The 25,068-nt window shown below is 46.4% G+C and overlaps 1 protein-coding gene across 1 annotated transcript; it reads left to right on the top strand.

Annotated features, from left to right (window-relative positions):
- Positions 1-10,782: 10,782 nt before the first annotated feature.
- On the top strand, positions 10,783-24,482 carry rrh (retinal pigment epithelium-derived rhodopsin homolog; the record flags this gene model as incomplete). Its single annotated transcript, XM_084143655.1, has 7 exons — positions 10,783-10,888; positions 22,247-22,437; positions 23,126-23,225; positions 23,404-23,557; positions 23,665-23,833; positions 24,053-24,231; positions 24,377-24,482. 7 exons carry the CDS (start codon positions 10,783-10,785, stop codon positions 24,480-24,482), a joined length of 1,005 nt encoding a protein of 334 aa, XP_083999781.1.
- Between the last annotated feature and the right edge of the window lie 586 nt (positions 24,483-25,068).

Raw genomic sequence — 25,068 nt, 5'->3', positions numbered from 1 at the left:
GCCCCCAGCTCATGGAATATCCTTCAGGCAACCTTGAAATTAGACTTGTTGGTCTCCATTGGACAGTTTAGACCGAGTTTAAGGGAGGTGATATGTGAAAGATGTGTTTGTTTTGATTAATCTTGTAATTAATTTATTGTATTGATATTATTATCTTACATTCTGTATATTCAATTGCGTATGTTCATATTCACAGGGTTCCCTAGTAAATGAGACCCTGGCCTCAATTGTGACTCAACCTGTATAAATAAAAGTTAAATATATATACAGTGCATTCAGAAAGTATTCAGACCTCTTCCCTTTTTCAAAATGTTGATACTTTACAGCCTTATTCTAAAATGGATTACATTTTTAAAAAATCCTCATCAATCTACACACAATATCCCATAATGACAAATTGAAAACAGGTTTTTAGAATGTTTTGCAAATGTATTAAAAATAAAAAACTGAAATAACTTATTTACATAAGTATACAGACCCTTTGCTATGAGACTCGAAATTGAGCTCAGGTACATCCTGTTTCCATTGACCATCCTTGAGATGTTTCTACAACTTGATTGGTAAATTCAATTGATTGGACATGATTTGGATAGGCACACACCTCTCTATATAAGGTCCCTCAGTTGACAGTGCATGTCAGAGCAAAAACCAAGCTATGAAATCAAAGGAATTGTCCGTAGAGCTCCGAGACATAATTGTGTCGAGGCACAGATCTGGGGAAGGGTAACAAAACATTTCTGCAACACTGAAGGTCCCCAAGAACACAGTGGCCTCCATTATTCTTAAATGGAGGAAGTTTGGAACCACCAAGACCCTTTCTAGAGCTGGCCGCCCGGCCAAACTGAGCAATCAGGGGAAAAGGGCCTTGGTCAGGGAGGTGACCAAGAACCTGATGGCCACTCTGACAGAGCTCCAGAGTTCCTCTGTGGAGACGGGAGAACCTTCCAGAAGGACAACCATCTCTGCAGCACTCCACCAATCAGGCCTTTATGGTAGAGTGGCCAGACGGAAGCCACTCCTCAGTAAAAGGAACATGACAGCCCACTTGGAGTTTGCCAAAAGTTACCTAAAGAACTCTCAGACCATGAGAAACAAGATTCTCTGGTCTGATAAATTCAAGACTGAACTCTTTGGCCTGAATGCCAAGTGTCACGTCTGGAGGAAACCTGGCACCATCCCTACAGTGAAGCATGGTAGTGGCAGTATCATGCTGTGGGGATGTTTTTCAGCGGCAGGGACGGGAAGACTAGTCAGGATCGAGGGAAAGATTAACGGAGCAAAGTACAGAGAGATCCTTGATGAAAACCTGCTCCAGAGCACTCAGGACCTCAGACTGGGGCGAAGGTTCACCTTCCAACAGGACAACGACCCTAAGCACACAGCCAAGACAATGCAGGAGTGGCTTCGGGACAAGTCTCTGAATGTCCTTGAGTGGCCCAGCCAGATCCCGGACTTGAACCCAATTGAACATCTCTGGAGAAACCTGAAAATAACTGTGCAGCGATGCTCCCCATCCAACCTGACAGAGCTTGAGAGGATCTGCGGAGAAGAATTTGAGAACCTCCCCAAATACAGGTGTGCCAAGCTTGTAGCGTCATACCCAAGAAGACTCTAGGCTGTAATCGCTGCCAAAGGTGCTTCAACAAAGTACTGAGTAAAGGGTCTGAATACTTATGTAAATGTCATATTTCCATTTTAATTATTTTATAAATTAGCAAAACTTTCTAAAAAACTTGTGTTTTGTCATTATGGGGTATAATGTGTATATTGATGAGGGGGGGGGGGGCACCCATTGATATGGGTGGCCCCAGCAGGAATCGAACCCACAACTCTTGGCGTTGCAAGCGCTACTGACTGAGCCACTATACCATTGCAATATACACTGAACAGAAATATAAACACAACATGCAACAATTTCAAATATTTTACCTGAGTTACACTTCATATAAGGAAATCAGTCAATTGAAGTGAATTCATTTGCCCTAATCTATGGATTTCACATGACTGGGAATACAGATATGCATCTTTTGGTCACAGATACCTTAAAAAAAAAAGTAGGGTGATGTATCAGAAAACCAGTCAGACACACTGTCTGCCATCTGCCCGGTACAGTTGAAACCGGGTTTCATCCGTGAAGAGCACACTTCTCCTGTCACGCCCTGGCTCTGGGGACTCTGAAATGTTGAGCCAGGGTGTGTCGTTTTTGTGTTATATTTTCTATGTTGATGTTCTAGATCGTTTAGATCTATGTTGGCCAGGGTGGTTCCCAATCAGAGGCAGCTGTATCTCGTTGTCTCTGATTGGGGACCATACTTAGGCAGCCTGTTTGGCACTAGTCGGTGTGGGATCTTGTTCCGTTAAGGTTTGTTTTGTGTAACCTAGGACTTCACGTTTCGTTTGTTTGTTGTTTTGTGTCGAGTTAAGTACTTAATAAAATGTACGCTTATCACGCTGCGCCTTGGTCCGTATCTTCCATAAACGATCGTGACATCTCCAGTGTGCCAGTGGCCATCGAAGGTGAGCATTTGCCCACTGAAGTCGGTTACAATGCCGAATTGCAGTCAGGTGAAGACCCTGAAGAGGACGACGAGCACGGAGATGGTCTGCGGTTCAAATAAAATAAAATAAAATTGTATTTGTTACATGCGCCGAATACAACAGGTGTAGACCATGCAGTGAAATGCTTACAAGCCCTTAACCAACAATGCAGTTTTAAGAAAAATAAGTGTTAAGTAAAAATAGATACCTAAAAATTATAAAATAACATTAGCGAGGCTATATACAGGGGGTATCGGCACAGAGTCAATGCGCAGGGGCACAGGTTAGTCGAGGTAATTGAGGTAATATGTACATGTAGGTAGAGTTGAAGTGACTATGCATAGATAATAAACAGAGAGTAGCAGCAGCGTAAAAAAGGGGGTGGGGGGGGGGGGGGGACAATGCAAATAGTCCGGGTGGCCATTATATTAATTGTTCAGCAGTCTTATGGCTTAGGGGTAGAAGCGGTTGAGAAGCCTTTTGGACCTAGACTTGGCGCTCTGGTACCGCTTGCCGTGCGGTAGCAGAGAGAACAGTCTATGACTAGGGTGGCTGGAGTCTTTGACAATTTTGAGGGCCTTCCTCTGATACCGCCTGGTATAGAGGTCCTGGATTGCAGGAAGCTTGGCACAGTGATGTACTGGGCCGTATGCACTACCCTCTGTAGTGACTTGCGGTCGGAGGCCGAGCAGTTGCCATACCAGGCAACCAGTCAGGATGCTCACGATGGTGCAGCTGTATAACTTTTTGAGGATCTGAGGTCCCATGCCAAATCTTTTCAGTCTCCTGAGGGGGAATAGGCTTTGTTGTGCCCTCTTCATGGCTGTCTTGGTGTGTTTGGACCATGATAGTTCATTGGTGATGTGTTCCACTACAGCCCCGTCGATGAGAATGGGGGCGTGCTCAGTCCTCTCAGTCCACTGTTGTGTCGTCAGCAAACTTAATGATGGTGTTGGAGTCGTGCCTGGCCATGCAGTCATAGGTGAACAGGGAGTACAGGAGGGGACTGAGCACTGAGCACGCACCACTGAGGGGTCCCCGTGTTGAGCATCAGCGTGGCAGATGTGTTGTTACCTACCCTTACCACCTGGGGGCGGCACGCCAGGATCCAGTTGCAGAGGGAGGTGTTTAGTCCCAGGATCCTTAGCTTAGTGATGAGCTTTGAGGGCACTATGGTGTTGAACGCTGAGCTGTAGTCAATGAACAGCATTCTCAAATAGGTGTTCCTCTTGTCCAGGTGGGAAAGGGCAGTGTGGAGTGCAATAGAGATTGCATCATCTGTGGATCTGTTGGGGCGGTATGCAAATTAGAGTGGGTCTAGGGTTTCTGGGATAATGGTGTTGATGTGAGCCATGACCAGCCTTTCAAAGCACTTCGTGGCTACAGACGTGAGTGCTACGGGTCGGTAGTCATTTAGGCAGGTTATCTTAGTGTCCTTGGGCACAGGGACTATGGTGGTCTGCTTGAAACATGTTGGTTTTACAGACTCAGTCAGGGACATGTTGAAAATGTCAATGAAGACACTTGCCAGTTGGTCAGCACATGCTCGGAGTACACGTCCTGGTAATCCGTCTGGCCCTGCGGCCTTGTGAATGTTGACCTGCTTAAAAGTCTTACTCACATCGGCTACGGAGAGCGTGATCACATAGTCTGGTAGGCTTGTGTCACTGGGCAGCTCGCGGCTGTGCTTCCTTTTGTAGTCTGTAATAGTTTTCAAGCCCTGCCACATCCGACGAGTGTCAGAGCCGGTGTAGTATGATTCAATCTTAGTCCGGTATTGACTCTTTGCCTGTTTGATGGTTTGTCGGAGGGCATAGTGGGATTTCTTATAAGCGTCCGGGTTAGAGTCCCGCTCCTTGAAAGCGGCAGCTCTACCCTTTAGCTCAGTGCGGATGTTGCCTGTAATCCATGGCTTCTGGTTGGGGTATGTATGTATGGTCACTGTGGGGACGACGTCATTGATGCACTTATTGATGAAGCCAGTGACTGATGTGGTGTACTCCTCAATGCTATCTGAAGAATCCCGGAACATATTCCAGTCTGTGCTAGTAAAACAGTCCTGTAGTTTAGCATCTGCATCATCTGACCACTTTTTTTTAACCGAGTCGCTGGTGCTTCCTGCTTTAGTTTTTGCTTATAAGCAGGAATCAGGAGGATAGAGTTGTGGTCAGATTTGCCAAACGGAGGGCGAGGGAGAGCTTTGTATGCGTCTCTGTGTGTGGAGTAAAGGTGGTCTAGAGTTTTTTTTCCTCTGGTTGCACATTTAACATGCTGGTAGAAATTAGGTAGAACGGATTTAAGTTTCCCTGCATTAAAGTCCCCGGCCACTAGGAGCGCTGCCTCTGGATGAGCGTTTTCCTGTTTACTTATGGCCTTATATAGCTCATTGAGAGCAATCTTATTGCCAGCATCGGTTTGTGGTGGTAGATGGACAGCTACAAAAAATATAGATGAAAAGTATCTTGGTAAATAGTGTGGTCTACAGCTTATCATGAGATACTCTACCTCAGGAGAGCAAAACCTCGAGACTTCCTTAGTATTAGATTTTGTGCACCAACTGTTGTTTACAAATATACACAGACCGCCACCCCTTGTCTTACCAGAGTCAGCCGTTCTATCCTGCCGTTGTAGCGTATATCCCGTCAGCTGTATGTTGTCCATGTCGTCGTTCAGCCACGACTCGGTGAAACATAAGATATTACAGTTGTAATATGTCCCGTTGGTAGGATAACTGTAATCTTAGGTCGTCCAATTTGTTCTCAAATGATTGAACATTGGCTAATAAGATTGATGGAAGAGGCAGTTTACTCGCTTGCCGTCGGATCCTTACAAGGCACCCCGACCTACGTCCACAATATCTCTGTCTCTTTTTCATGCGAATTATGGGGATTTGGGCCTTGTCAGGTGTCTGTAGGATATCCTTCGCGTCCGGCGCGTTGAAGAAAAAATCTTCATCCATACGAGGTGAGTAATCGCTGTCCTGATATCCAGAAGCTCTTTTTGGTCATAAAAGACGGTGGCAGAAACATTATGTACAGAATAAATTACAAATAACGCGAAAAAACACACATAATAGTACAATTGGTTAGAGGGCTGTAAAATGGCAGCCATCTTCTCCGGCGCCACTTCTCCTACGAACACAGGCTGTAAAACAGTGATCACTAGGGTCATTACAGAGACTGATACCTATCAGGATTATTTGTGAGGATAACATCAAGTAGAGTAGCCTTTTCTGGGTGTTTGGAGTCATACCTTGTGGGATTGGTAATAATCTGAGAAAGATTTAGAGAGTCCCATTGCTTTAGGACTTGGTCAGGTGGTTTAAGCATGTCCCAGTTTAGGTCACCTAGCAGGACAAATTCAGACTTAGTGTAAGGGGCCAGTAGAGAGCTTAGGACAGGTAGGGTACAGGCTGGTGCTGATGGTGGACGATAACACCCAGCAAATCAATTTATAACATTTTTGACATGCGTTTTTCTGGATTTATTGGTTGTTATTCTGTCTCTCACTGTTCAAATAAACCTACCATTAAAATTATAGACTTATCATGTCTTTGTCAGTGGGCAAACGTACAAAATCAGCAGGGGATCAAATACTTTTTTCCCTCACTGTACATACAAAATTTGATACATCAGGAAGTCCTAAAAACATGTTTGCAACAAACAATATTGTTAGCAAGTCTTGAATGCTTCTTGCTATTGCCCAATCCTTAGTTGGCCTCATTCAGAAGGACCAAATCGAATGGTCAAAGTTATTAAATGAGAAGACAGAACAGATGATACCTGATTGGTCGAAGACACAAACCTTTTCTGTTAATCCGCCTGAATGAGCAAAGCACGAAGCGCAAGCTCAGGATCTGCAAGTCACACCGAGACTGAAGGTCTAACTGCAATGGGAGAGCTGCAGGAGAAATGGCAATCAATCAATCAGTTGATTGATTGATGGTGCAATTCTTCCAGATGGTGTCAAATATCATTGACACCTGTCTGAAGACATCCCTGCAGGATTTTGTCAAAACAGCCAGGAACCCACACCTGAAGTATGACTCAAGTATGTTCTTGAAGGATATGATAAACCAACAGGCATTTCAAGCTTCCAACATTGTAAATCTGGTGAATATGATATCTGGAACCTACACTGAGGTCTCCAGCAAGTACTTGATGGACAGAGTCAGCAGCCTAGGAAGACTCATGGCTTTGGATCCCAAAGACCCAACTTTCAAAGCTGGACGCTTAACATTGGCTGCATCTTGTGATGACGCCAGAAACGAAATCAAAGCTCTTGTCCTGAAGAACAATGAACTTTACAAGGCAAGGACCAAAGCAAGACTTGAGAAAATTTAAAATGAGCTAAATGCAGTTTTACCCCCACCATCTGAAAAGGAAATAAGAAACTGCGAGAGATAGTGGCCTCTGGATTCCAGGACAACCCCGAGGATATGGATCAGTTTGAATAAAGATTTCTGGAGGAAGTTGAGTCTAATCAATCCCCCATCCCATGCCTTAAAGACTGTGTTTACACATGCAGCCCAATTCTGATATTTTGCCCATTTATTGGCGAAAGAGCTGATCTGATTGGTCAAAAGACCAATTAGTGGAAAAATATCAGAATTGGGCTCTCTGTGTAAACTCAGCCAAAGTGCCAGTAATGGCTTTATGGAACTAGCTGAACTAGCATGCCTTTGGGCAAAAATCTGAATGTTTTTTCTTTGTTTTTTGTTGTTGCTGTTTTGGATAACATTCAAGTAAGCTACTGTATATCTTCCTATACTAATAATAGCCAATAAGAATGTGATTGAGGCAGGAGACTCCAACTATATTATTTTTGGTAAAATAATAATAATAATAATAATAATAGTCAAAAATAAAATTTCTAAAATGCCAAACCAATGAAACGTGTAATGTAGATGCTCAGCCTTGATCTTCCAGTGCTTAGTCTCTTAGTTTGTTGTCAACATTTTTTTCTTTAATTATTTCATTATATCTACTGGTAAATCTATTTTTAGTCCAATATTAGTTTTTTTATTTGAACGACAAAAAACACTTATTTTCGTATTAAAGTAAGATACATGTTGCATGTGTGTGTTAAACCAATTGTGATCTGTTGTTTGTGGGGAGGATGTAGTTAAAAAGATCAACAATGTCACTGATATTGAAATAATTGCTTACTGCATGTTCAATAAAGTCACGTCTTAAAGCTGCGGTATCAGTTGCAATTGGTGATCAATTCTGTTCAGACATTATACTGGTTTGAGACAAACTGCCAAACTGCCATGGTCAACCATAATGAAAGTGTCCCTGTCCTCTTCAGCCGTCATTGTTCTCATTGGACACTCAGCTATCCAGCGGCCTCAAGCCTACTTGAGTTTGAGTTTGAGTTTGAGTTTATTTTTACAGGGACAGTGCACATTAATCAACGTTTCAGTAAATGTGCCGGTTTTAGCCAGCCGGCTAATTTTCAACCGCAGTCCCTGGGCAGGTTATTAAAAACAATTACAATATAGACAATAACAACATAGAACAAGACATAGCATACAGACATAGCAACATAGGACAAACAAGATGTAGCATACAGACCGAGCAACATAGAACAAAAAGCAGCAAGACAAAATTCATAAAAGCAACAAAGTGTTTCCACACCTCACAAGTTACAGACAACAGACATGGAAAGCGGCAACACACAGCTAGGGACCATGTTCACAAATCTGATTGACCTTTAACCATGTCTTCAAGCATTTTGTGAAAGTGTGATATGTGGTGCAGTTATGTGTGTCTGATGGCAGTGTATTCCAGACATGGGAAGCTCTCACAGAAAAAGCGGATTTACTAAAGGTGCTTTTCCTTAAGGGAACTACACAGTCACCTCTCATGGCAGACCTTGTGGATCTGCTGCCATATGTTTGGGTTTTCTGTTTAACAAAAATACTGAGTGGAGGGGGAGCCAAGCCATTTAGGATCTTGAATACAAGACATGCATCGGTGTATTGCACAAGATTTTCCCAACTCAGGAGCTCATGCTTTCTAGGGATGTGACAGTGATGATGGCTATTGGGCTTCCTATCAAGCACTTTGAGAGCCTGTTTGTAGACAGACTGAATAGGTCTTACTGTTGTACAGCAAGCTTGGGCCCAACTAGTCAAGCAGTATGTTAAGTGGGGGAGTATCATAGATTTGAAGTACAGTTTTGCTACCTCTGTAGTCAAACAATTTCGTATAAATCGGAAATTAGCTAGGTTGAATTTGGTTATTTGAATTACCTTTTTCACATGCTTTTTAAAAGAGAGGTTGGAATCAAGTATGATGCCAAGGTACTTAAAATCAGATACCCCCTGGAGCTTCTCCCCTGACACATAGACTTCTGGCTCAGTAGCATCTGTTGCCCCCTTTGTGAAGAACATGCAAACAGTTTTTTTCACATTGAGATGCAAACACGAGTCACTGAGACACTTTGTAACCTGGACCATTACAGTAGTGAGTTCTTGTGCAGCTTGTTGTTTGCTCTTTGCATGCACATATATCACTGTATCATCTGCATGCATTTGAACTTCAGACCCAGTACAGACAGAAGGCAGATCATTAATGTACAGGCTGAACAGGAGGGGCCCCAGTATTGACCCTTGGGGCACACCCACATCATAGCTAAGAGTGGGCGACAGCTCATTGCTCACTCTGACACACTGAGTTCTGCCTTCAAGGTATGATTTCATCCATCTCAAGGCATCGGGGGAAAAGTTGAACTTGGACAATTTTGTGATGAGAATCTCATGGTTAACAGTATCAAAAGCCTTCCTTAGGTCCAGAAACAGAGCCCCAACAACGCCCCCTTTGTCCATCTTGGACTTCACATTTTCCAGAAAAAAGCAGTTGGCCATTTCTGTGGAGTGTTTCGCTCTGAAGCCAAACTGCATGGAATGTAATGTGAAGGGGCTGTTGTTGAGGTGGGCAATCAGTTGTTCTGCTACACACTTTTCAACAATCTTTGACACCACAGGTAGTATACTAATGGGCCTGTAGTTACTCACATCAGCAGGGTCGCCTGATTTAAAGATGGCCGTTATTATGGCCGACTTCCATACCCTTGGAAACACCCCGAGACCAATAGATGTGTTGGTGACCTTAGTAATGGGGCCAATGAGTGACTCTTTGTAGTTTTTAAGAAAGGTAGAGTCCATCCCAAACACATCTTTGGCTTTAGAGTTCTTTAGTGAGCTAATCACCTTGTCTACCTTTGACTCAGAAACCTCCCTTATGATGAAGACAGGTTGAGCATCATTTACTAGCACTGAGCCCAAGAAACCAGTGGAGGGGTTCTGTGTCAGTTACATGTTGCTGATTAGTCATCACTGCAAGGCCAATATTGTTGATGTGGCACCTAGTCTATGGTAATGGTCGTTCTTTACTAATCAGTAACTGTGAGTTCAACCCCGTATCATCAGAACGTCAATATTGGTTCCCTGCTTTACAAAGTCAGTCGTAACAACAAACAGTAATCATTGTGGCAGTAGTAACAATAGCCATAGCAATAGTATTAGATACATGGTAGTGAATTCTGCATTATAGTCTTACAAATATTTAGTAGATACACTGCGTTGTCCATTTTTGATCTGCAAATACAATCCTGCTAGATGTCACAGAGAAAGGGACTGGGGGTTGTTATGCACAGAAACTGGTCAGGGCCCAAACTGAACCCACATATACAGCCATCCATTTGAGTAACTTGGCATAACAAGGCTCTTCAGACACAATATCACTCCACTGCATTCACAACTGCAATTGTTGCCTTATTTCTGTTCCCCTGTGCAGCTCTAATGTTTAGTCAGGACTCACGTGGGTTTCAACTCCATTATGAAAACCTTCCATGTGACTTGTAAGCCTCTCTTGTGTTCCCCCTACCCATGTTATGCACAAACAACAACCTCCCCAGTATCTGGTAATAAGGGGGAGAAAGTTCGCTCTAATCCTTTATACTCTCCAACACACACGCACGCACGTGCGTACATGTGCACACACACTATTTGGAGACTCCGAAGCTTTCCAGAATTTCCCTCATTCTCTGTATTTGGAGGAGAGGTAGCGTTAGTTTCAGCTTTCTCATTCACAGGCTCCCATCATTTTGCATGGACCACGTTTTGTTTACTGTGGACTCATATAAGAATCTGGAAGGTATCTTGCTGGTGTAGAAGATTCCTATTATTTCACTGTTAGTTTATATGGTGTTTTTCACTGAGGCAACTGAAACACTGGAATGGAGTCTGGAGTCAACACCACAGGGGAGGTCATTCCCTACGGAGGAAAGAGTGCCTTTTCACAATTGGAGCACAACATAGTGGCGGCATACCTGATCACTGCAGGTACAAATGCACTGCATAGCATCCACAACACTGTCAATCAACGTAATTATTTTAGGATAGGGAATGTCGTTTTGTCAATTGTTTGTGTGTTTGTGTGTTTCTCAGAATTATTTATAAGCTACTGTAACTGCTATGATCATTATTTTGATGATAAAACAGCTCCCTCTGTGATATAATTTAGATGATGGATTGTTGATGTCTTCTTAGATTGATTTATACAGTAATGTACACTCTTCATGCCTGACTGAATAATATACATTTGTAGCGTCTCTCCCTTGGTGTGACAAGTTATGAGAGAATTTTAGTCATAAAATGTAACACTACTGTTATAATCTACAAAAGTGATTGAGAGTTACTTCATCATGAATTGATGATTGCTATAGCAGTGGTATCACTGGGGAACCAAATTTGGTATTTTTTTTTGCAAAGGTGCAGCAACTTTATATGTAGTACTATGCTGCCCTATAGATTCATCCTCTCTCCCCTCTGTATGGTAAATCACCTGACATGACCTCTGCACTTCATCAGTGTGTGTGGACCAACGCTGTCTCTTGTCTCTGGGTGCTGTTAGCATTTCTCAATGAGGCCCACCCCACACAGTCCTTCTCTTTCATAAGAGGCAAGTCTAGCTCTGGCACACTCTTACTGCTCAGGCGGCTGATGTCATTATGTAACAAGTAGGCCTACCAAGCAAGTGTGGCCTTTCAAAATAAGTTTTCCCCATGAGTTGGCATTAATTTACCTTTGAAACAGTCTTGCTCGACTATTGTTGGGCAAGCTTCACTTGAATGGCTTCTGTGTCTGTTATAGCTAGGCCTGAGATTCTAGTCTGATTCACCAGAACAGAAGGTGGGTTTCTTTGGGGGGGAAACCAGAAGGGACCATTTTCAAGATTAATAAAGATGACACCAGAGCCATTCAATTGAGTAGGCTGAGTAGGCTAACACCCACTTATCAGAAACAGGGGTGGATTGGCCATCTGGCAATTCTGGCAGATGCCAGATGGGCTGGACCATTTTTTAGTTGGGTGGGCTGGTCGTGAAGAATGGAAAATGAAAATAGTGCCGCGGCCAGCAGGCCATGGCCCTGTTAAGATTTTTTGTAAAAGATTTTTGCCAAATTTCTCTGCTATAATAATATACAATGAGCCTTTGAATGATCGGTTTTCTGATAGGCTGAGCTGAGGTCACACAAACTCACATTCAAAGTTAAACACGCCATTAGCAAAGAGACCAGCTCCGTCATCAATTAGACAGCCAAGATAATGGATAATAAGAAACGGAAAGTTGGTGCCGATAAACTTAGAAAGAGCACATTCTACATTGTCACCTCACTCAAAATGTCCTATTGTTGGTTGAAGTGCATTATCCTCATGATTCCTGTAATGAATGTGTCTGCCCTGCCCCTGTGCCTGTTTTGCTGGGGCCTGCTGCTGTGATGAGCGAGGCACTCTCCTCCCATGCGCTCGAGAAAAATGCGTTCTGATTGTAAATTATAACATATCTAAATGCAATTGCGGGGGAAAAAACGGCTTTGGAAGCTTCTCAACGCTCAATATTCAGCTCAATAGCAACTATTTCACAACCAAGATATTTGATTTGGCTTTGAGATATAGAGCGGCACGCGTGCGCGAAATGCGCACTGGCTTTTAGGAGGGCAGAGGCCTATAGGTCTCACAGGTAGTAGCCTACAACTGCAAAGTTTTTTAGGACATTACATTTACTGTTGGATGAATACATGGCTACTAGCAGTGGGTATTATATTTAGAGTTAGCAATCTAGTTCATGTGTTTTGAGTTTCTACTTCCTCAGCTGTTGAACCCCAAATTAATTAGCCTATGATTTAAGTTAGTGCACATAAAGATGTATCCAATTCATCTCTATTGAACTAAAATAATCTGGAAATTATGTAGTCCTATGTTGACAGTAAAATATAGCAACTATAGTCTAAATTTCAACCCAAAATTCATGACAATCAATGGATAAGGTTGCACATCAAAATATCTTGATTCATGCATTCCTCACTCATCACTAAGCTAAGGACCCTGGGACAAACACCTCCCTCTTCAACTTCCTGACGGGCTGCCCCCAGGTGGTAAGGGTAGGCAACAACACATCTGCCACGCTGATCCTCAACAAGGGGGCCCCTCAGTGGTGCGTGCTCAGTCCCCTCCTGTACTCCCTGTTCACCCACGACTGCGTGGCCAAAGACGACTCCAACACCATCATTACGTTTGTTGATGACACAACAGTGGTAGGCCTGATCACTGACAACGATGAGACAGCCTATAGGGAGGAGGTCAGAGACCTGGCAGTGTGGTGCCAGGACAACAACCTCTCCCTCAATGTGAGCAAGTCAAAGGAGCTGATCGTGGACTACAGGAAAAGGCAGGCCAAACAGGCCCCTATTAACATCGACAGGGCTGTAGTGGAGCAGGTCGAGAGTTTCAAGTTCCTTGGTGTCCACATCACCAATGAACTATCATGGTCCAAACACACTAAGACAGTCATGAAGAGGGCTAGACAATACATTTTCCCCCTCAGGAGACAGAAAAGATTTGGCATGGGTCCCCAGATCCTCAAAAAGTTATACAGCTGCACCATCGAGAGCATCCTGACTGGTTGCATCACCGCCTGATATGGCAACTGCTCGGCATCTGACCATAAGGTGCTATAGAGGGTAGTGGGTACGGCCCAGTACATCACTGGGGCCAAGCTTCCTGCCATCCAGGACCTACAGCGGGGAGAACAAGTATTTGATACACTGCCGATTTTGCAGGTTTTCCTACTTACAAAGCATGTAGAGGTCTGTAATTTCTATAATAGGTACACTTCAACTGTGAGAGACGGACTCTAAAACAAAAATCCAGAAAATCACATTGTATGATTTTGAAGTAATTAATTTGCATTTTATTGCATGACATAAGTATTTCATACATCAGAAAAGCAGAACTTAATATTTGGTACAGAAACCTTTGTTTGCAATTACAGAGATCATACGTTTCCTGTAGGTCTTGACCAGGTTTGCACACACTGCAGCAGGGATTTTGGCCCACTCCTCCATACAGACCTTCTCCAGATGCTTCAGGTTTCGGGGCTGTCGCTGGGCAATACGGACTTTCAGCTCCCTCCAAAGATGTTCTATTGGGTTCAGGTCTGGAGACTGGCTAGGCCACTCCAGGACCTTGAGATGCTTCTTACGGAGCCACTCCTTAGTTGCCCTGGCTGTGTGTTTCGGGTCATTGTCATGCTGGAAGACCCAGCCACAACCCATCTTCAATGCTCTTACTGAGGGAAGGAGGTTGTTGGCCAAGATCTCGCGACATGGCCCCATCCATCCTCCCCTCAATACGGTGCAGTCGTCCTGTCCCCTTGGCAGAAAAGCATCCCCAAAGAATGATGTTTCCACCTCCATGCTTCACGGTTGGGATGGTGTTCTTGGGGTTGTACTCATCCTTCTTCTTCCTCCAAACACGGCGAGTGGAGTTTAGACCAAAAATCTCTATTTTTGTCTCATCAGACCACATGACCTTCTCCCATTCCTCCTCTGGATCATCCAGATGGTCATTAGCAAACTTCAGACGGGCCTGGACATGCGCTGGCTTGAGCAGGGGGACCTTGCGTGCGCTGCAGGATTTTAATCCATGACGGCGTAGTGTGTTACTATTGGTTTTCTTTGAGACTGTGGTCCCAGCTCTCTTCAGGTCATTGACCAGGTCCTGCCGTGTAGTTCTGGGCTGATCCCTCACCTTCCTCATAATTATTGATGCCCCACTAGGTGAGATCTTGCATGGAGCCCCAGACCGAGGGTGATTAACCGTCATCTTGAACTTCTTCCATTTTCTAATAATTGCGCCAACAATTGTTGCCTTCTCACCAAGCTGCTTGCCTATTGTCCTGTAGCCCATCCCAGCCTTGTGCAGGTCTACAATTTTATCCCTGATGTCCTTACACAGCTCTCTGGTCTTGGCCATTGTGGAGGTTGGAGTCTGTTTGATTGAGTGTGTAGACAGGTGTCTTTTATACAGGTAACGAGTTCAAACAGGTGCAGTTAATACAGGTAATGAGTGGAGAACAGGAGGGCTTCTTAAAGAAAACTAACAGGTCTGTGAGAGCCGGAATTCTTACTGGTTGGTAGGTGATCAAATACTTATGTCATGCAATAAAATGCAAATTAATTACTTAAAAATCATACAATGTGATTTTCTGGATTTTTGTTTTAGATTCCGTCTCTCACAGTTGAAGTGTACCTATGATAAAAAATTACCGACCTCTACATGCTTTGTAAGTAGGAAAACCTGCAAAATCGGCAGTGTATCAAATACTTGTTCTCCCCACTGTATATACTAGGCGGTGTCAGAGGAAGGCCCAAAAAATTGTCAAAGACTCCAGTCACCCAAGTCATGGACTGTTCTCTCTGCTACGGCACGGCAAGCGGTACCGGAGCGCCAAGTCTAAGACCAAAAGGCTCCTTAACAGCTTCTACCTCCAAGCCATAAGACTGCTGAACAATTAATCAAATGGCCACCCGGACTATTTACATTTGTCATGAGCCTCTCACTCCACCGGGTTACCACCTTAATTGTCTTCCACTCTGCTCACCACTCTCTCTACTCAGCCTAACTAGCTCCACCTGTCCCTGCTCTGCTCTGCTCTAATTACTCTGCCAGCTGCGCTGCATTACCCACTACCTCTCCCAGTATTTAAAGCCCTGTCTTTCAGCTCTCCTTTGTCAGATCGTCTGCAAAGCTCACACCCGGAACCTGTTTGCTCGCGCTTCTGGCTCACCCTGGTTTTGTGTTCCCGGACCTGCCTGATGTTTGGATACTCTTCTGCCCCAGGAGATCCAGACCTGCTTTTTGCCATAACGACTCCTGACTACTCTTCGATCCCGGTAACTCTGACCAGCCTTCTGCCTTGCTACTACGTATTTGGATTTCCCTTGAACTGTACTGCTGCCTTGTTTCATCCGCCTTGTTGTGTCTGTGTCTCCCCCCCCCCCAGGACTTCTGGACCACCCACCACCGGCTTCATAGGACGCATCGCTGCCACTGGGGGGGGGCACAGACCCAGCACATTGGACGGGATCCCTGTTACCCCTGGAGCCTTCACTCACTCCCTACTTCCCTTTTCCCTTAAGTTTTAATAAACTTTCTGGTGTGACGCAATTGTGGTCCTCTGGTCGTCTGTCTGAACCGTGACAGTACGATCTGACCATTATGGACTCAGCGCACACTTCCCCCGACATGGAAACCGACGAGCATGAGCAGCAGTTCCAGCAGCAGCAACAACAACTCGCCATGATCATTCAACTCCTCACCAACCTTACCCCAGCCAGTCTGCCCACCAGCCCTGCCCCCGAGTTACCTGCCCCGGTCATTGCAGCCGCTGCTCCGGAACCCAAGATTGGAGACCCCGAGCGGTTCAACGGCGATTCAACCCAGGTCCGGCCATTCCTGACTAGCTGCCGACTTCAGTTCTCCTTGCAGCCAAGGACCTTCGCCACGGAGGGGGCTAAAGTTGGGTATGCCATCACTCACCTGACGGGCCGAGCTCGACTCTGGGGAACAGCAGAGTTCGAACGTCAAACCCCCGCATGTGCAACCTTCGACCTGTTTGCGGAGGAGATGCTGAAGGTGTTTGACCTGGATTCACCAACCGCAGAGGCGTCTCGTGAACTGTTCAGTATTCGACAAGGCAGACGTACAGTCGCAGACCATTCCATCGACTTCCGAACCCTGGCTAGACGAAGTTCTTGGAACACACCATCGTTGGTGGACGCGTTCTTCCATAGTTTGGCTGACTATATCAAGGACGAGTTGGTCTCCCATGAACTGCCTTCCACTCTTGATGAAGCCATCGCACTGACTGTCAGGATCGACAGAAGGATACAGACCCGTCGTCGTGAGAGGGGGCGCCAAGGTCCACCTACTACCGGCATTCGGAGAGATCCGACTGGGCTCCTGTCATCTACTGCCACTCACCCAGGTCAGCTTGATCAGTCTGAGCCTATGGAGATTGGGCGAGCCTCTCTCACTCCTGCAGAGCGCCAGCGCCGCTTCACCTCAAACCTCTGCCTCTATTGTGGAGGTGATGGACATCGTGTGGTAACCTGCCCTTTAAAGGGCCGAAGCTCACCGGGCATAGGGGGAGTCCGGTTGAGTTCAATGACCATCCAGTCCTCCGACCGCAAACCCCTGCTGCAAGTTCACCTCCGCCTCTCTGACTCAACTCACACCCTGGCTGCTCTGGTGGATTCTGGCGCCGAAGCCAACATAATGGACATCAAGCTGGCACGCCAACTGGGACTGGAGAACCTCCGTTTGACACCTCCTATTCCTGCCCGGGCACTGGACGGACACTTACTCGGATCGGTCACTCATGTCACGGCCCCGGTCTCGATGGGTCTGTCCGGAAACCATCAAGAAACTATCCAGTTTCACCTGCTCCCCTCTCCAGGCCAACCCCTCATCCTGGGTTACCCATGGCTCCGCCGGCACAACCCTCAGCTCGACTGGGTGACCGGGGTGATCAGGGAGTGGGGAGAGGACTGCCACCGAACCTGCCTGCTTGCTGCCGCACTACCCCCTCGGCCAGTACCTACTAACTCCGCTCCTGACCTCTCCAATGTCCCAGAATGCTACCATGGTCTCAGAGAAGTGTTTAACAAAGCAAGAGCCACATCTCTGCCCCCTCACCGACCGTACGACTGTGCCATCGACCTCCTCCCTGGAACAGCCCCTCCAAAGGGCCGTCTTTATTCGTTGTCTGCTCCTGAAAGAAAGTCCATGGAGGACTACATCAATGGCTCTCTGTCCGCAGGATTAATCCGTTCATCTTCATCTCCTGCTGGTGCTGGCTTCTTCTTTGTGGGGAAGAAGGACGGATCTCTTCGCCCCTGCATCGACTACAGGGGACTCAACGACATCACAGTGAAAAACCGTTACCCTCTGCCTCTGCTCACCTCTGCTTTTGAGTTGCTCCAGGGAGCCACTGTTTTTACCAAGTTGGATCTCAGAAACGCTTACCACCTAGTGCGGATCCGGGAGGGAGATGAATGGAAAACCGCATTCAATACACCAACAGGCCACTACGAGTATCTGGTTATGCCTTTTGGACTCACCAATGCTCCTGCTGTGTTCCAGGCTCTAGTGAATGATGTACTGCGGGACATGTTAAACAAGTTTGTCTTCGTTTACCTGGATGACATCTTAATCTACTCCAGAAACCTGTCTGAACACACCCGCCATGTCCAGCAAGTCCTTCACCGTCTTCTGGAGAATTCCCTCTACGCCAAGGCAGAGAAATGTGAGTTTCACGTCAAGACAGTGGCCTTCCTGGGGTACATAGTGGCAGAGGGAAGTATCCAAATGGATCCTGCCAAAGTATCAGCAGTCACTTCATGGCCAGTTCCGGAGAACAGAAAGAAGCTGCAACAGTTTCTGGGGTTTGCTAACTTCTATAGAAAGTTTATCCGGAACTACAGTACCGTTGCTGCCCCTCTCACTGCTCTAACCAGCACCAAGCAACCCTTCACCTGGACCCCAGCAGCCGACAAAGCCTTCAGTACCCTCAAGGTGAGGTTCACCTCCGCTCCCATCCTCCAGATGCCTGATGTGGACCGGCAATTCATTGTGGAGGTGGACGCCTCGGATGTGGGAGTTGGTGCTGTGATTTCTCAGTGGGCTGCGGAGGATAGGAAGCTCCATCCCTGTGCCTTTTTCTCACGTCGGTTGTCCCCCTCTGAGTGCAATTACGACATAGGGAACCGTGAGCTGCTGGCTGTGAAGCTTGCCTTGGAGGAGTGGCGTCACTGGCTGGAGGGGTCCACCATTCCATTTCTCGTTTGGACCGATCATAAGAACTTGGAGTACATCCGCACGGCCAAACGGTTGAACTCCAGGCAGTCCCGCTGGGCCCTGTTCTTCACCAGGTTTAATTTCACTCTGTCATACCGGCCTGGATCACGCAACACCAAGCCAGACGCCCTCTCCCGTCAATTCCAGAAGGATGACACCCCCTCCAAGGACCCTGTGTCGATTCTGCCAAGTCCCTGCATCGTAGCAGCTCTGACCTGGGCTGTTGAGGAACAGGTGCTGGAATCTCTCCGTAACCAGCCAGGTCCCAGCACTTGCCCAGCTGACCGCCTTTTTGTCCCCGAAAACCTGAGGTCCCAGGTCGTTCAGTGGGGACATGACTCCCGCCTAGCTTGTCACCCTGGCTCCACCCGCACTTACAACCTGCTCGCCCAGAGGTTCTGGTGGCCCTCTCTGAGAAAGGATGTACGGGAATTCGTCCAAGCCTGCCCCATCTGCAACCAACACAAGTCGTCCTGCCAGCCCCCAGCCGGATTGCTGCAGCCCCTGCCTGTGCCCAGACGTCCCTGGTCTCACATCGCCCTTGACTTTGTCACGGGGCTGCCCCCTTCAAGTGGCATGACCGTCATTCTCACCATAGTTGACCGATTCAGCAAGATGGCACACTTCATTCCCCTCCCCAAGCTCCCAACCGCCAAGGAGACCGCCCAGGTGGTCCTGGAACACGTCTTCCGGATCCACGGACTGCCAAAGGATGTAGTTTCTGACCGTGGTCCACAATTCTCCTCCGCTTTTTGGAAGGAGTTCTGTCACCTGCTGGGAGCCACAGTCAGTCTGACTTCCGGATTCCATCCCCAATCCAATGGGCAGTCAGAGCGGGCAAATCAGGAGCTCGAGAAGGCACTGCGATGCATGACTTCACGCAACCCCCACTCCTGGTCGCAGCAATTGACATGGGTGGAGTACGCACACAATTCTCTGACCTGCTCTGCCATCGGTATGTCCCCTTTCCAATGTGTTTATGGATACCAGCCTCCTCTATTTGCCAGCCAGGAAGAGGAGGTTACTTGCCCATCTGCACTTGCTTTTGCCCGTCGATGTCGCCGCACCTGGTCACAAGCCCGAGCCACACTCCTCAGATCCGTTGCCAGCTACACTACCGGGGCCAACCGTCGGAGAATTCCTGCTCCCACCTACCATGTTGGTCAAAGGGTGTGGTTGTCATCGAAGAACCTGCCACTCAGGGTGGAGTCGCAGAAGCTGGCACCTCGGTTCATTGGCCCATTCCCTATCATAAGAGTGATTAGCCCAACTGCTGTCCGGCTCCAACTGCCTAATTCCCTGAGGGTGCACCCCACTTTCCATGTGTCTAAGATTAAGCCCATTCATGAGAGTCCGCTGGTCCCTGCTGCGCCTTGTCCTCCTCCTCCACGGCTCGTCGATGGTGGTCTGGTTTACACCGTCCGCCGCCTGCTTCGGTCCAGACGGAGGGGTAGGGGTCTCCAGTACCTCATTGACTGGGAGGGCTATGGACCTGAGGAAAGGACCTGGGTGCCAGCTAGTCGGATTGTGGATAGGACTCTCATCACCGCCTTCCACCAACGGCATCCTGATCAACCTGCAATCCGTAGGGGCCGCCCCAGAGGGGTCCCTAACCGTCCTGCCCGCTCGGCTTCCTGTCCTGTGCCTGATCCTGTCTCGGGACCTGTCCCATCTCCCGACCACGGCCCTCCGGCTTCCTCCGAGGATGAGGACGTTCACTCGGACCGTTCGGAGGAGTTCTAGCCCTCCTCCGGCTCCCCTCCTCCCGCCCGGCGTGGTGTTGCTCTTGGGACTTCTGGGGCCGTCCCTTGGGGGGGGGGTTCTGTCATGAGCCTCTCACTCCACCGGGTTACCACCTTAATTGTCTTCCACTCTGCTCACCACTCTCTCTACTCAGCCTAACTAGCTCCACCTGTCCCTGCTCTGCTCTGCTCTAATTACTCTGCCAGCTGCGCTGCATTACCCACTACCTCTCCCAGTATTTAAAGCCCTGTCTTTCAGCTCTCCTTTGTCAGATCGTCTGCAAAGCTCACACCCGGAACCTGTTTGCTCGCGCTTCTGGCTCACCCTGGTTTTGTGTTCCCGGACCTGCCTGATGTTTGGATACTCTTCTGCCCCAGGAGATCCAGACCTGCTTTTTGCCATAACGACTCCTGACTACTCTTCGATCCCGGTAACTCTGACCAGCCTTCTGCCTTGCTACTACGTATTTGGATTTCCCTTGAACTGTACTGCTGCCTTGTTTCATCCGCCTTGTTGTGTCTGTGTCTCCCCCCCCCCCAGGACTTCTGGACCACCCACCACCGGCTTCATAGGACGCATCGCTGCCACTGGGGGGGGGCACAGACCCAGCACATTGGACGGGATCCCTGTTACCCCTGGAGCCTTCACTCACTCCCTACTTCCCTTTTCCCTTAAGTTTTAATAAACTTTCTGGTGTGACGCAATTGTGGTCCTCTGGTCGTCTGTCTGAACCGTGACAACATTGACCCGCCCGCCTTTGTTTTTACACTGCAGCTACTCGCTGTTTATTATCTATACATAGTCACTTTAGCCCTACCTACATGTACAAATTACCTCAATTACCTCGACTAACCTGTGCCCCCGCGCATTGACTCGGTACCGGTACCCCCTGTACATAGCTTTGTTATTTGGTATTTGGTATTTTATTAGGATCCCCATTAGCTGTTGCAAAAGCAGCAGCTACTCTTCCTGGGGTCCACACAAAACATGAAACATGACGTAATACAGAACATTGATAGACAAGACCAGCTCAAGGACAGAACTACATACATAATTTTTTTTAAAGGCACACATAGCCTACATATCAATACATACACACAAACTATCTAGGTCAAATAGGGGAGAGGCGTTGTGCCGTGAGGTGTTGCTTTATCTGTTTTTTGAAACCAGGTTTGCTGTTTATTTGAGCAATATGAGATGGAACGGAGTTCCATGCAATAATGGCTCTATATAATACTGTACTTTTCTTGAATTTGTTCTGCATTTGGGGACTGTTAAAATACCCCTGGTGGCATGTCTGGTGGGGTAAGTGTGTGTGTCAGAGCTGTGTGTAAGTTGACTATGCAAACAATTTGGGATTTTCAACACATTCATGTTTCTTATAAAAATAAGAAGTGATGCAGTCAGTCTCTCCTCAACTCTTAGCGAAGAGAGACTGGCATGCATAGTATTTATATCAGCCCTCTGATTACAATGAAGAGCAAGATGTGCCGCTCTGTTTTGTGCCAGCTGCAGCTTAACTAGGTCTTTCCTTGCAGCACTGGACCACACGACTGGACAATAATCAAGGTTAGACAAAACTAGAGCCTGCAGAACTTGCTTTTTTGCAAAATAGCCTAAGTCGTTAGCTTGGTGGCTCGCCCAGTGATGTGGGCTGGTTTGGATAAAATGCCAGGGCCGAATTCTTGTCCCAGTCTGGCCCTGATCAGAAAACACAAAGATCTGAGTATTTTCAAGCTTAGGTTTCTCTTCCCCAGGTGTCATCAGTTTGGCCAGCAACATTGTAGTACTGGTGATGTTTGTCAAGTTCAAGGAGCTGCGAAATGCCACCAACGCCATTATCATCAACCTGGCCTTCACTGACATTGGAGTGGCCGGCATAGGCTATCCCATGTCTGCTGCCTCTGACCTCCACGGGAGCTGGAAGTTTGGCTACACTGGATGTCAGGTTGGTGTAATGTGCGGAGCCCACTGTGTTAGTCAATGGCACTGTTTGAATGAACCTGCCATTTGTAAAACCTGAAGTAAAAAATATTTGTACGCTATGAAAATGTACGAAGTAAATTCAGGCAAACTTCATATGCTTTATATTAACTCTATATCACACAGGACAGGAAAATGGATTTATTGTTTGCTGGATTGGTTTGAACTGCCCCTCAGTGCAACAGTGTTTAACACCTCACGTGGCCAAGCCAGAAATAGCATTTCTTATGACATTTTCTAGACTTCTCTAATGATCTGAGATTATGGTGTTTAGGAGGTGCTGTGTGAAATCAGAAATTCAGTGCCATGTGACGCTAATCTGGGGCTGAAGCCTTGAGCTTGAGAACCACATATTGGACATGAGGTGGGTTGGTGAAATTGACAATGGCCTTCTGATTGGATATGCTGACCGAGGCCCAAATCCAGTCTGTGGTTATGTCTAGGGCTCCCAAGTTGCATCTCAATAGTGTAAACAGACTTCCTCTTAATCTGCTTTAGGAGATCTGAAAGACCTGGACAGGAGGAAGTCAAATCCGTGGGGGTATCCACTCAATTTCACCTGTTCTTTGTTTTCAGACCACATGAAACCAATGTTTTAATCCTGCTAAACAGATTCTGAAATGAGGGATGCTGCTGACTGTTTTCCCCTCCAGATCTATGCAGCTCTGAACATCTTCTTTGGGATGGCCAGTATTGGACTGCTGACTGTGGTGGCCATTGACCGCTACCTAACCATCTGTAGACCTGACATAGGTATTTACAAAGTCTTCTATTACTTTCCATGGATGTTTGTATTTCATCTGTCTGTAGTCTCTTGCTAGAAGCTACTATTGGCCTGGTAAAATATAGGCTAATCTCTGTGAACTGACAAGAGCCTACAACATCTGCATGACCTCTAAGCCTTTTCCCTGCTTTTCCTACTGTTCTCCAGGGCAGAAGATGACCACCCGCTCGTACACACTCCTCATTCTGGCTGCATGGCTCAACGCAGTCTTTTGGTCCTCCATGCCTGTGGTGGGTTGGGCCGGCTATGCCCCTGACCCCACTGGTGCCACCTGCACCATCAACTGGAGAAACAATGATGCGTGAGTTGGGATGTACTTAAAATATATTTGGTTAATTTCAAGGATTATATGGCATGAAGATAAAATGAATATTATGTAATTAATCATATACAGTGACTCTTTTCCAGGGGCTTTGTCTCCTACACCATGGCAGTGATCGCTGTGAATTTCATCATCCCTTTGTCAATGATGTTCTACTGCTACTATAGTGTGTCTGTCACCATGAAGAGATACAAAGCCAGCAACCGTTTGGACAGCATTAACATGGACTGGTCAGACCAGATGGATGTGACTAAGGTAAGCCAGTGTTTCTCCATCCAGTCCTGTGTGTTCACATGTTTCTTCTTCTAGCACAGTTTTGCCTCTCAATATGGACCATTTTAACCTCACAGTTTGACTGACAGGCAGGATTCTAGGATTCTATGGTTATAACGAGCAGTAACAATCTGCAGAAGGGTATGTACAGTATATTAAATCTACATGAATCTTTCTCTCTGATCTGTCGTTGCTGGCTAGATGTCGATAGTGATGATTGTCATGTTCCTGGTGGCGTGGTCACCATATTCCATAGTGTGCCTATGGGCATCCTTTGGGGACCCCAAAAAGATTCCTGCCCCCATGGCTATCATCGGTCCTCTCTTTGCCAAGTCCTCCACCTTCTACAACCCCTGCATCTACGTTATTGCCAACAAAAAGTAAGCTTTCGCCCCTTCCTCTTGTTGATCCCACTTTATAATAAGTGACCATAATACCTATGTGTATTTAAAGTGTAATTACAGTAAAGGTACACACTGTATAGTAGTTACAACCTATTAACGTCCTTGTGGACTTTTTATTCAGGTTCAGAAGAGCGATCACAGGAATGCTCCGATGTCAAACCCGACAACGGATCACCATCAACAACCAGGTTCCCATGACGATTTCCCAGCTCCCTTTGACCCAATAAGGGAGGATTACTAGATGTTACATTCTACAATGATTTTTTCCCCCCAAACTCTCTGATTACACTTGTCATTGAGTATACTGTTAGAGGATGGGATACGTGTAAGCAAGTTTAAAAGATCCTACCCTACCAAGCTTTCTAGACCCTACCAGTGTTCATGAGAGAACAGGAAAATACTAAATTCAAGAGTACTGAGGTACAGCCCAAGTCACCCATTATTTATAGGGACCTCAAAATATACGAAAGTCATTTTATGTAATTAGAGACACATTAGACGCCATCAACCTTACATCTTGCCCTACATTGCTGTACATCAAAGAAGAGTGTCTGTCCAATACCAGTGTTTCTGGACCACGTGGGTACATTTTTAAGATAGGTGCTTCTATATTAACTGGATTTTGTTTTGATATGTTGGGGTTTACCATGTAAATTGCTCTTTTTATGACATTCTAGCCATTGTCTTCCCAATGTGTTTTACTTTACTGTAATATTAGCATAAACTAACAATAAAGTATGTTTCTGTGTACACCATTATGCTTTCTTTATTTTCTTTCCTGTGGCAACACTCATCCAGACTGCAGTATTCACA

This window comes from Coregonus lavaretus, assembly GCF_964263955.1.
Source record: "Coregonus lavaretus genome assembly, chromosome: 27".
NCBI lineage: Eukaryota > Metazoa > Chordata > Actinopteri > Salmoniformes > Salmonidae > Coregonus > Coregonus lavaretus.
Note: the sequence above shows the minus strand (reverse complement) of the source record. Positions and strands in the feature narration are given on the sequence as shown.